We start from the raw sequence: 13,381 nt of genomic DNA on the forward strand, positions 1-13,381 counted from the left end.
GGAGATAAATGTCTATCTGGAAGAGCAGTAAGCTGAATTTACAAGAGATGCTTCCTACATGGGCACAACTCTGTGGATGCAGATACCACCCAGAGGCAATGTTGTACGGCAACATCTTTTTGATATAGATTCTCAGGAGGATTTCACAATTCTTCCTAGAATGTATAACACTCTGAAAGGATGGCCAGGAAATACTCTAGCTCCATATCTCCCAAATGTCTCCATAGTAAAATACCAATGGGCCTTCTCAAGAGCACATTTTAACTCATCCCGCTCAGCTTCCCTTGAGGGCCGGTTTCTCAGTCATCCACTGGACCTAAGTTTATGCCCCTGTGATACTGCCGGACCTGAGACAATTTCACATATCTTATTATATTGTCCATTTTATGAAGGCATCTGAAAATATTTAATCCTACCTTTACTATCCCATTACACTAGACATTCACATTTGTCCTCTCATAATAGTGACTAGTTAAATTTTTGCTAAGGGATAAAGACCCACATATTTCCAGCATGGTAGCAAAATTTCTCTACTAGAATAAGATCAAAAACATCGGACTGCCAACAACTTACTTGTGGAGTCCCACAGGAGGAGGTCCTGTCTCCTATTCATCATTTTCATGCGCCCTCTCGCACAACTGGTACGGAGGTTTGGGCTGGGTTGCCATCAATATGCAGATGACCCCCAGCTCTTCCTCCTGATGGATGGCTGCCCTGACTCTCCCCCGGAATCCTTAGCCAGCTGCCTGGAAGCAGTGACGAGATGGCTCAAGCAGAGTCGTCTGAAGCTCAGTCCTTCAAAGACGGAGGTCCAGTGGCTGGGTAGGAAGGGCCCATGTGAGGAAACACGCCTGCCCACCCTGGATGGCATAGAGCTTACTACGGCTCACTCCGCCAGGAACCTGGGTGTGATCCTGGATGCTTCCCTCACAATGGAAGCCCAGATCACGAAGGTAGCACAGCTGGCATTCTTCCATCTCTGCCAAGCCAAGCTACTAGCGCCCTACTTGGCCCCAGAACACCTAGCCACAGTGATCCACGTGACAGTCACCCCCAGGCTGGACTTTTGCAACTCACTGTACGCAGGCCTGCCCTGACCCGGAAACTACAGCTGGTCCAAAATGCAGCGGCCAGGATCCTCACTGCAACACCGTGGAAGTCCCACATCCGGCCCATACTACATCAATTGCAATGGTTGCCAGATGAATTCCGGATCAGACTAAAGGTTCTGGTAATGACCTTCAAGGCCATACGCGGTCAAGGCCCAGGGTAACTGAGGGATCGCCTCCCTGCCTCCACCCCCAAAAGAGCTTTATGCTCCGTCAACACCAACCGGCTACTGGTCCCTGCCCCCAAAAATGCCTGCCTGGCCTCGACCAGGGCCAGAGCATTCTCTGTCCTGGCCCCCTCCTGGTGGAACCGTAAGGGAGTGGCGGGCAATAAATCGAAAGTTAATAATAATAATAATAATAATAATAATAATAATAATAATAATAATAATAATAATAACGAGCTCCCAGAACAGATCAGGGCCCTGACGGGACTAGAACAGTTCCACAGGGCCTGCAAAAGGGAGCTCTTCCACCAGTCATTTGGCTGAGGCCAGGCCAACCAACCAACCAACCAACATCTACAGTGCCCCTGCCCCCCCCCAGAAACCCACTAAGACTCCTAGACTCCTAGATGCTTTAGGATGCTTAGGGCTGATCATGCGTTGAGCAGGGGTTGGACTAGATGGCCTGTGTGGCCCCTTCCAACTCTATGATTCTGTGATTCTAATGTCATAATGTCATGTTATACTGTCACCTTGTTTATCAATTAATAATATTAATGTTATTATATGTATGCTTTCATGTATAGTTTCATATGTAAACCGCTCTGAGCCTTCGGGGAGGGCAGTATAAAAATATGAATGAATGAATGAATGAATGAATAAGAATGTCTGAACAATAGTAATGGATAGGTAAATGCCATTTTATCACTTGGGTCATGGATTCTTCAAGAAGTCGCATTGATTCCTTGTCGCTGTAATTACCTTCTTTGAGGTTTCTTCCCCCTTCTTCTTTATATGTTATAACCCTATTCCCCCCTACCCACAATATTATTACATTTAATTCCGACAATGCATTGTTTTTAACATTATTTTATTACCTACCTACTGAAGAAGAGTTGGTTCTTATATTTATTTATTTATTTTATTTTATTATATTTCTATACCGCCCTCCCCGGAGGCTCAGGGCGGTTTACATTAAACATATAAACAATACATGGAACAATACATGGATTTTTGCTGGCATAGTGGTCAGACTCTTCCTTATTTTGCGGGGCAGTTTGCCTACAATACATGTCTTCCTGTTTGTGCCGACTCCAGGCAGGCAGGCACCATCTTCCAGGCCAGGCTCGGGCTTCGAGGGAAACGCTGCCAGGCCGCAGCAGCTGGCGCCTGGCCCGATTTTGGCGACCCAGCGGCGCGCTTGGTGCTGTTGTCCCGTGGGCGGCCGGGCCGGTGCCCCAATTATGACGCGTCCGTCCTTGGCTGCGTTTCTCCGATGCTGTGGCCGCCAGAGGGCTCTGAGCCGTGAGCCTGGCAGATCCCTCGTGCGCTCCTTTTCTTTGTTCCGCGGCCTGGATCAACGACTGTATCCGGTCGAAGGCGGCTGCTCTGCCACCATATATGCCGCTTTTCTCTACCTGAAGGAGTCTCAAAGCGGCTTCCAATCTCCTTCCCTTTCCTCTCCTCACAACAGGCATCCTATGAGGGCGGGGAGGCTGAGAGAGCCCTGATATTCCTGCTCAGTAGGAACAGCTCAGTAGTGTGGACAGCCTAAGGTCACCCAGCTGGCTGCATGTGGGGGAGCATGGAATCAAACCCAGCTCTCCAAATTCAAAGTCCACGCTCCTAACCACTACACCAAGCTGGCATTGCTAAGAATGTCCATTGATTACCTGAATATTCAAAAAGAATAATCTGTAATGGGTTTTCCTACATTGTTTTAATGTGGAAAGAGAAAAAAAGCACTGAAAACTGTTGATGTAATTTTAGCATTCCTAAAAATAACCTGCCTGATACACCATGGACTTTTGCACTTATCTACTTTTGTTGTTGTTGTTAGGTGCGAAGTCGTGTCCGACCCATCGTGACCTCATGGACAATGATCCTTCAGGCCTTCCTGTCCTCTACCATTCCCCGGAGTACATTTAAGTTTGCACCGACTGCTTCAGTGGCTCCATCCAGCCACCTCATTCTCTGTCGTCCCCTTCTTCTTTTGCCCTCAATTGCCCTCTTGTACAATGTTGCGAACCTCCGTCCATAGTTCTTCAGGCACTCTGTCTCTCAGATCTAATTCCTTAAATCTATTTGTCACCTCTACTGTATATTCGTTGGGGATATGATTTAGTTCATACCTGAGTGGCCTAGTGCTTTTCCCTACTTTCTTCAATTTAAGCCTAAATTTTGCAACAAGAAGCTCATGATCTGAACCACAATCAGCTCCTGGTCTTGTTTTTACTGACTGTATAGAACTTCTCCATCTTCGGCTGCAGAGCACATAGTCAATCTTATTTCTGTGTTGACCGTCTGGTGATGTCCATGTGTCGAGCCGTCTCTTATCTACTTTATCTACTTATCTACTTTAAGAGAATTTAAACGTCATCCATGCAGACAGTGAGGGCGGGTAGTTACTTGTCACTTCCATATCAAATTGATTATTACAATATCCCTTCCACTTTGTGACAATAGCTAAGAATTTTGGCTTTGGTTTTATTTGATCACTATAGCTGTTCAGAGGACATTATTGTTTGATTTTTTGGTTTGGATTGTTATATGTATTTGTGGTTTTACCCCTGCACTCCTAACTTACATATACTCTCTCACACAATTCCCAGGACAGATTTACCTGAATAACCATTAATTACAACTCTGAAACTGTCAGGTTTGCCTAATATTGTATTGTATTGGCAAGGGCATCAATTCATTATCATCATTATAATTACAATTAAGGTTATGAAAAGTTTAGAAATGTTTAGAAATAATGGAAAAATAAAGTGCTAGAAATGTTTCCATCCCATGTCTCTGAACAATGCCAGCATGCCCCCTGCCAAATAATTTTACCCTAATATGTCACCAATTGTCTCTTCAAATGGAAGGAGCCAAGGTAACAGGTAAGGCTTCAAAGACAAATCATTTCACCCATCACAATTATCACGGCCTTACCTGCACATTAGCATAGTAGCAGTTTATTTAATCTTGTGCCCCTCCCCAAATGGTTGTATACTGAACTCTGTGGAGAAAGCCTACAACAATTCACAACTCTGTGGATCTTTGATTTCTAAGTGTGAAAAGCTCTACAACAAAAGACAACAGATTGAATAAAGACCGCCTAGCGCCCAAAGGTATTATGTAAAACAGAAGATGAGCGTCAGCACTTTATACCCACACAACGTTTTCTGTTGAGAAGTATAGAGGAAAGGGGAATCAAGACAGTCCCAGAAAAACGTGGCTTAAAAATAAGCACAGTGTAGGGAAGTCATCTGGTCAAAATTAGCTTATACTAAGGGTAGAATAGGTTGCTGTTGTTGTTAGTTGTGAAGTCGTTACCGACCCATTGCGACCCCCATGGACAATGATCCTCCAGGCCTTCCTGTCCTCTACCATTCCCCGGAGTCCATTTAAGTTTGCACCTACTGCTTCAGTGACTCCATCCAGCCACCTCATTCTCTGTCGTCCCCTTCTTCTTTTGCCCTCTATCGCTCCCAGCATTAGGCTCTTCTCCAGGGAGTCCTTCCTTCTCATGAGGTGGCCAAAGTATTTGAGTTTCATCTTCAGGATCTGGCCTTCTAAGGAGCAGTCAAGGCTGATCTCCTCTAGGACTGACTGGTTTGTTTGCCTTGCAGTCCAAGGGACTCGCAAGAGTCTTCTTGCCTTGTCATGGCAAAGGGGCTTGCATAGCTCAGTGCTATGAGCTATGCCGTGCAGGGCCACCCAAGACGGACTGGTCATAGCAGAGAGCTCTGACAAAAGGTGATCCCCTTCAGAAGGAAATGGCAAACCACTCCAGTGTCTTTGCCATGAAAACTCTATGGACAGTGGAAAAGGTACATCAACATATTTTGTCACTGATCAGAAATGATGTGATTTGCTGGAGCACACAGAATATCTAGCTCTGTCATGGAGAACATGAACCCGGTGCAACCTACAAGAATCTGGGAACTCTGGTTGCTGGAAGGCAGATGCAGCAGAGGAAGGACTCGCTGGAAAGAACCACTGTCATTTGAAAAGTGGTAATCCAGGAGCTGTAATTGGCAGGTGAGAAAGAAGTATAAGAGGATCCCTGGAAGGTGTTTTCAAAGGAAAACAGGGACGGCAGCACCGTAAGTATTAGTAAAGAGAAAGAGCAATTATAAAATACAGCTGTATTTATTTATTTATTAATTATATTTTTTATACTGCCCTCCCCGAGGGCTCAGTTGATGTTCAGGCCTGCCAATGGGATATAGTCTTTGCAGGAGTAAGTAACTCTTTGACCCATTATGCACGGGGGAAATAACGCACATTCGGGGTGGAATGGCGGCGACTAAAATCACCGATAACGCACGGAGCCGACTGCAACCGGCCGCAGCTTCGGTGCATGCCGCCGAAAAAGCCGCGTCAGTGAAACGCGGACGAAAGCGCAGCTTCCGGGTGACCGGGGCGCAACCAGACGCGGCGCCCAGATCGCCGCGTGCATAATCGGTTACTCTGGGTTTTGCCGCCGCCGCGCCCCGCCCCATGCATAACCGGTGCGCGTCGCGTCTTCCCCCTCCGCATTTTACATGTGAACCAAAATCGCCGTTTCGGCGGCCGTGCATAATGGGCCATACAGTTTCATCATAGAATCATAGAATCATAGAGTTGGAAGGGGTCATACAGGCCATCTAGTCCAACCCCCTGCTTAACGCAGGACTAGCCCTAAGCATCCTAAAGCATCCAAGAAAAGTGTGTATCCAACCTTTGCTTGAAGACTGCCAGTGAGGGGGAGCTCACCACCTCCTTAGGCAGCCTATTCCACTGCTGAACCACTCTGACTGTGAAAAACTTTTTCCTGATATCTAGCCTATATCGTTGTACTTGAAGTTTAAACCCATTACTGCATGTCCTCTCCTCTGCAGCCAGCAGAAACAGCATCCTGCCCTCCTCCAAGTGACAATCTTTCAAATACTTAAAGAGGGCTATCATGTCCCCTCTCAACCTCCTTTTCTCCAGGCTGAACATTCCCAAGTCCCTCAACCTATCTTCATAGGGCTTGGTCCCTTGGCCCCAGATCATCTTCGTCGCTCTCCTCTGTACCCTTTCAATTTTATCGACGTCCTTCTTGAAGTGAGGCCTCCAGAACTGCACACAGTACTCCAGGTGTGGTCTGACCAGTGCCGTATACAACGGGACTATGACATCTTGTGATTTTGATGTGATGCCCCTGTTGATACAGCCCAAAATAGCATTTGCCTTTTTTACCGCTGCATCACACTGCCTGCTCATGTTTAGTTTACAGTCCACAAGTACCCCAAGGTCTCGTTCACACACAGTGCTACCTAGAAGCGTATCCCCCATCCAGTAGGCATGCTTTTCATTTTTCTGACCCAGATGCAGAACTTTACACTTATCTTTATTAAATTGCATCTTGTTCTCATTTGCCCATTTTTCCATTGTGTTCAGATCTCGTTGAACTCTGTCTCTATCTTCCGGAGTATTTGCCAGTCCTCCCAATTTGGTGTCATCTGCAAACTTGATGAGTAGTCCCTCTACCCCTTCATCTAGATCATTAATAAATATGTTAAAAAGTACCGGGCCCAGCACCGAGCCCTGAGGTACCCCGCTACTCACCTCTCTCCAGTCTGATGAAACACCATTGACAACAACTCTTTGAGTGCGGTTCTCTAACAAATTCCCTATCCACCTAACTATCTGAAAATCCAGATTGCAGTCCTTCAACTTATCCATCAGAACATCATGGGGAACCTTGTCAAAAGCTTTACTAAAATCCAAGTAAATGACATCAACCGAATTTCCCCGATCCAGCAAACCTGTTACTTGGTCAAAAAAGGAAACCAGGTTGGTCTGGCAGGACCTGTTGGAGATAAATCCATGCTGACTTCCTTGGATCACCAAATTGTCCTCCAGATGTTTGCAGATCGCTCCCTTTAATATCTGCTCCATTATCTTCCCCACAACAGAGGTCAGACTCACTGGTCTGTAGTTTCCCGGGTCATCCTTCCTCCCTTTTTTGAAGATCGGAATAACATTTGCTCTGTTGCAGTCCTCCGGGACATCTCCAGTCCTTAAAGAGGTTCCGAAGATGATGGACAAGGGCTGTGCAAGTTCTCTGGAAAGTTCTTTGAGTACTCTCGGGTGCATTTCATCCGGACCAGGGGATTTGAACTCATCCAGTGCAGCTAAATGCCTCTCGACAACCTCTCTATCCATGTTAACCTGCCACCCAGACACTGTCCTTTGGCTATGGCCATCTCTAGATGTGCCTAAACACTTTGACCTGTGGGAAAAAACAGATGTAAAATAGGCACTAAGCCTTTCTGCTTTCTCTGCATCTTCCGTTAGAGTTTGTCCATCCGCACCCAACAATGGGCCTATTGCCTCCTTTACGTTTACTCCTCACATAGCTGAAAAAATCTTTTCTTGTTACAATGGGCTTCCCTGGCCAATCTTAGCTCACCTTCAGCTTTGATGGTGAGTAATCATCAGTAACCATAACCAGTCTACATATCTCCCCCCCAAACCCGGGTCTTCAGCCCTCTCATCAGCATTTTTAATGTTAGCCGCTGAATTGCAGTGTGTCTAACTATGGCTCAACTGTGAAAAGGGAAAGGGGGCACATTGCCAGGCTCCAGCATGATTGTCATCATGTTGACACTTCTGTGCCAGTGGCAAGCATCCCAGGAATGGCGCAAGCAAACACCATCCCTGCCTGATACACCTTTACTTCTGGTTCCACATTGGGTGTCTTCTGGAAGCAGCCATAGCAGTTATCATTCCAGTGGACTACTTCAACTAAAGCAGCTTACTTAACACAAAATGGCCACAGCAAAACGACTAGGTTTCCACCCTTTCTTTCAGTGAAGCTTCTCTCAGTCGACAAGCAGTATATAGCTACCTTTCAAGAGCCAGAACCTCCTGCCTTCCATACTCACCCCAACATTCGATCCTCTCAGACACAGAGTTCATTCGTTTTCTTTATCAACATTTCCTCTGTGCATAAGAGTTTCCCGGACTAGAATAAAACTTCTCTCTGGACTGATAAATCAACACTCCCCCCTCCCGTTTCAAGGGGGCCAAAACAGCCATCATAAATACAAGCCAGATTAAGAAGCGTTGGTTTTATACCTCACTTTTCACTACCCAAAGGAGTCTCAAAGGAACTTACAATCACCTTCCCTTCCTCTCCCACAAGAAATCCTGTGAGATAACTGGGGCTGAATGACCTCTGACAGGACTTCTCCAAGAACAGCTTTAGCAGGACTGTGACTACCCCAGTCCCTCTGCTGGCCGCACGTGGAAGAGGAGCGAATCTAGCCCTGCTCTCCAGATTAAGGCCGCTGCTTTTAACAACAGCTGAAGCTCGCCTACTCTGGACACATCACGCGATCCAACTTATTGGAGAAACCATTCATGCTCGGCATGGTCAGCGGCAAAAGGGACCGTGGTCGCCAAAGGATCCGCTGGCTCGACCCGCTCAAAGCCGACCCAGGGATGACCCCGGACCAGGTGAAAGAAGCGGTCAGAGACAGGGGTGCATGGCCAAGACTCCCCTAGAGCATCGCCGAGGGTCCGACACGACTGAACAGGTGACATCGTCCTTTTAATGCAGGGGTAGTCAAACTGCGGCCCTCCAGATGTCCATGGACTACAATTCCCAGGAGCCCCTGCCAGCATTCGCTGGCAGGGGCTCCTGGGAATTGTAGTCCATGGACATCTGGAGGGCCGCAGTTTGACTACCCGTGTTTTAATGGCTCGCCCACAGGAGCCAGAGGCCAGCTTAGACCTGGGGAAACACAAAATGTTTTCAGGGGCGCCTTCTTCACCCTCTGGGGCCACCGCAGAAAAGGCCCTTTTCCGCACGAGAAAGCGCTTCAGGGGCGAGACCCCAGGCCAGAGGCAACCCCCCCCCCCCACAGGCCCCCCAGCCCCAGCCCCAGCCGAGGTCATCAGGCATGGGGGGGGGGGCTTTTCCTCCGCGTGGGGAGAACCTGAAAGAGAGGCTGGGCCTTACAGGCTCCGTGGGGGTCAGCCGACAACCGCGCCGGCCCTGAGCAGCGGGACGCTCCCGGCGGGGGGGCCACACTTGGCCGGAGGGTCTCTGCGGCGGGGGCCCCCCGAGGGACCGACGCCAGGGCAGGGCAGGGCAGGGCAGGGCGACCTCCTACAGCCCCCAGAGTGCCTTGCGGCGGCGGCGGCGTCGTCGGCGTGCCCCGTTTCCCAGGCGCCCTTGCGGCGGCCAAGATGGCGGAGGCGGCGCTGAGCGCGGGCGTGAACCTGGAGGCCTTCGCGGCGGCCATCGCGGCCATCCAGGCGCTGCGCTCGAGCGTGACGCGCGTCTTCGACTGCCTCAAGGACGGCCGGCGCAGCAAGGAGACGCTGGAGGGCCGCGAGCGGGGCTTCGTCGCCGCCTTCCAGGACAGCCTGCTCGCCGTCAGCCGCGACCTGGGGTGAGCCAGCCAGCCAGCCAGCGAGAGAGCCTCCGCGCGCAGCGGCAGTCTACCCGCGGCAAGGGACGCCTGGAGCCGCAGCGGCTTCCCTCTGAAGGGGGGAGGGGAGCCCATGGCAGCAGGGGCCGCTTTCCCTGAAGGGGGTGGGGGGGGTGGGGGGGGCAATAAACGAAGCCCTCGGCCCGGGCCCTGGCCGGCCAGCCAGCCAGCCAGGCAGGCAGGGTTATTTCGCAAGGGCCCCGGAGCTGCCCCTCTGCTCAGGGTGGTTTTTGAAATATGAAGCCTTAGAGCCACTCCAGCGTATCGTGGGGGAAAGGCAGGGTCACTGCGAATTAATCACGTTTCTTACAGAGGGGGGAATCAAAGCGCCCAAAATCAAAACGGAAACCGTATTCGGTGTGGATGTCAGTGACTGAAGAGACGTGGGGTCGGAATACAAGCACTGGGCAGATTTAGCCCTGATTTCAAAGCGGCTCACGGTGGCTTCCCCTTCCTCTCCCTGTGAGGTGGGGGAGGCCGAGAGAGCACTGACAGGACTGCTCAGTAAGGACAGCACTATCAGGGCTGTGATGGGACCAAGGTCACCCCAGCTGGCTGCATGCGGAGGAGGAGCGGGGAATCCGACCTGCTTCCCTGGATGAGAAATTGTCACTCTTAACCGCTACTCGAGGGGGCAAATCAAAGCAAGGCTTTGCTGTGGCGTTAATAGTACAAATGGATGTGCAATGTGAACCACCCTGAGCCTGCCATAATAAAACCAATAATAAATATCTATAAAATCAATAGTAATTAAATAACTTTATTCGTACCCTGCCCCTCGCAATTCAGCTTAGAGTGCCTGACAGCAAATTTAAGTTAAGAACAATCAAAGTAAGCGGTAAAATATTTTAGCATTAAAAGACTGCCTCTCTCCTGATAATTTGAACCTTTCTGGGGTTGGCTCGAACCTGGAGGGATTTCTATTGCCAAAGAGAGGATTGCCAGGCAGGGAGGGCGGCATCTGTGGTGTTCCCGGGTCTTCAGGTGTGGTGAGTGGATCCTAAACATGGGCAGACCTTTGATGGGTGAGGTATGAAAAACAGTGTGCTTTTACAACTGGATTGGCTTGTGTGAAACAGGAAAATCTGCTTCTGAAGTGCATTGAAAGTGTGTTTCCAAAGTGTATGGAAGACAAATGTTACCAGTGTCTATCAATGGATGATTTAAAACATGGAACCACCATGTTCAGTTGCAATATATTGACAAGTGTTGCGTGCTGTAGGTCAGTGGTCCCCAACCTTTTTGAGGCTGGGGACCGGCAGGGCAACTGCCCGGCCACGCATCGTGCATGTGCGGCCGAAATCGTGCATGCGCGACACTTTCGCACATGCCTCCCTTTTGATAATTTGAACCTTTCTGGGGTTGGCCCAAACCTGGAGGGATTTCTATTGGCAAAGAGAGGATTGCCAGGCAGGGAGGGCGGCATCTGTGGTGTTCCTGGGTCTTCAGATGTGGTGAGTGGATCCTAAAAATGGGCAGACCTTTGATGGGTGAGGTATGAAAAACAGTGAGCTTTTACAGCTGGATTGGCTTGTGCGAAACAGGAAAATCTGCTTCTGAAGTGCATTGAAAGTGTGTTTTCAACGTGTATGGAAGACAAAAGTTACCAGTGTCTAGCAATGGATGATTTAAAACATGGAACCACCATGTTCAGTTGCAATATATTGACAAGTGTCGCGTGCTGTAGGTAATGGGCTGCATTTTTGCTGAGTGGAGGTTTAACATTTAGCGGTGGGAACAAACAGGTGCAAGGCTCTGGCTTAAACACAACCTTTGTGTTAAGAAGTGCTGTGGTGAAGTGGATAAACGTTGTGTTTGATAGATGTCTGTTGGCTGTAAACCTTGGGAAAAAGTACAGTCTTTACAGTTAGAGCTTAGTCACATGTGCTTGTCACTTTTTTGTTATGTCTGTCTTCAGATATAGCATACATGGGCCTCTGGTTCTCCCCTCCATTTTATCCTGACATCCTGTGCAGACGCTAAGGCAGAGAGAGTGTGATGGGGTGACAATCCCTTAGTGAGTTCCATGACAGAGTAGAGATTTGAACCTGGGTCTTCCCAGTTCTAGTCTCGAGGGAGAAGGCTAATCTCCATGTTTACAGGAAAGATAGGTGGGGAAAGCTGTGTGGTTAAAAAAAGTTAGGGAATTTGCTCTATGGGGCTTTGGCTGCTGTCTGATGGAAACCATACGTTGGGTTTTTGGTTTGATCCAACAGAGAAAATTCTTATTTTGCAGAAATTATGGGACAATTTTCTTAAACTATTTATACTACGGCTTTTGTCTTGGCTCAAGGTCGCATATAAGAATAGTTTTACAGCATTATCAGAAATCAAAATTTATTTATTTGATTTCTATACTGCCCTTCCATATGGCTCAGGGCGGTATAGAATAAAATAATAAACCCCAACTTTTGTCTATCCTTCAAAAGATGCCTGCTGTTCCAACCCTTGGCAAACAAGTGGGCTTGCTGCACCTATTAAAGGTCTCTTAAAGAGGAGCCCCCCCCACCTCTGCAGGGAGCCTATTTCATAGAGTGGGAGCCACAATGGAAATGGCCCAGGCTCTGGTCAGCACCACCTCGGCCACCCTATATAGTTGAATAGTCAGTAGATGGCTGCCTGACCATACTTGATGCACAGGGATATATGGCAGGAGATGGTCCTTCAAATACGTGGGTTGTGAAGCTCTTTACAGGTTCACAGCAACATTAATTAATTAATTAATTAACTAATTAATTAATGAATTAATTACATTTGTATACCACCCTCCCTTAAGGCTCACGGTGGTTCACATCCTTATCCATTGTTGTTCCTCTATATATTTCTGAAACAACCTGGGGTGGGACGTGTCCGGCTGTCCAAGTTGGAATACGGCCAATCAGGATGCAGCCAGCTTTGTCCTGCTCCTGTAGCTCCCACCCCTCAGCCCTGGACTCTAGCCTCTTTGCTTTCAGATGCCTCAGTGCCTGGAGCCAGCAGCAAGTGAGAGGGCCCTGGGCAAAGGGTCGTGGTGGAGGGCTTGCTAATGAGGGCCTCCCAGGCTGCTGACTGCCTGCTAAGGAGCTGTGTCCAGGCCCTGCTAACAAGCTGCCCAGCCCCCACCTGCCCACTAGATCTGGCTGTGATCTGCGGCCCAAAGCCACCTTAAGCTGTCTGGGCAGGGGCCAGATGAGGAGACACTTTCAAGGCCCATTCTTAGAACAGGCTTTGAAGCTAGGAGAAGTAAATAGAATAATACATCCGACTCAGTAATTATAGCAAATAAAAGATAACAGTAATAATAACAATAAACAGAAATACCATTTTAACATAGCAAACAATCTTAACAGACCCATGGTTGGTCATATCTGTCACATAGGTTCATGAAAGGAAGGTTCAGGGGCCCTGTAGATTTTGTTTAGTTTTGGTTGTCCTCAACCAAATACCTGGTGAAAGAAGTCCCTTTTGCCGGCCCTGTGAAACTGTATTAGTTTTATGGGGGGGGGGGTTAAAAGAGGAAGTGGTTTGCCCGCTGCTCAAAAATGCATCTTTGGATCCGCAACAGCATTCCAACTACCGCCTTGTTTTGCACTTAAGAGTTTCTGGGGAAGATGCTTGAAAAGGCTGTTGCGGACCAACTGTCAGCATACTTGGAAGAAGCTTTGGT

The 13,381-nt window shown here is 48.5% G+C and overlaps 1 protein-coding gene and 1 long non-coding RNA gene across 8 annotated transcripts in view; one reads left to right on the forward strand and one right to left on the reverse strand.

Annotated features, from left to right (window-relative positions):
- LOC143821910 (uncharacterized) overlaps positions 1-9,442 on the reverse strand; it is a 30,513-nt gene extending 21,071 nt beyond the window's left edge. For 2 of the 3 annotated variants that reach the window (XR_013225963.1, XR_013225962.1), the window contains exon 1: positions 9,261-9,442. This is a non-coding gene — a long non-coding RNA (uncharacterized LOC143821910). Of the gene's footprint in view, positions 1-573; positions 1,308-9,260 lie in introns of those variants that run through there. The other variant, XR_013225964.1, reaches the window with a different exon arrangement.
- A 4-nt stretch (positions 9,443-9,446) lies between these two features.
- The window catches only part of MED27 (mediator complex subunit 27), a 397,023-nt gene continuing 393,088 nt past the window's right edge, over positions 9,447-13,381 (forward strand). For 2 of the 5 annotated variants that reach the window (XM_077306392.1, XM_077306394.1), the window contains exon 1: positions 9,447-9,696. In XM_077306392.1, coding sequence (XP_077162507.1) covers positions 9,491-9,696 — 206 coding nt within the window. In that variant the 5' untranslated portion in view covers positions 9,447-9,490. The remainder of the gene's footprint in view (positions 9,697-13,381) is intronic. The other 3 variants (XM_077306393.1, XM_077306396.1, XM_077306395.1) reach the window with 2 other exon arrangements.

This window comes from Paroedura picta, chromosome 12, assembly GCF_049243985.1.
Source record: "Paroedura picta isolate Pp20150507F chromosome 12, Ppicta_v3.0, whole genome shotgun sequence".
NCBI classification, from domain to species: Eukaryota; Metazoa; Chordata; class Lepidosauria; order Squamata; family Gekkonidae; genus Paroedura; species Paroedura picta.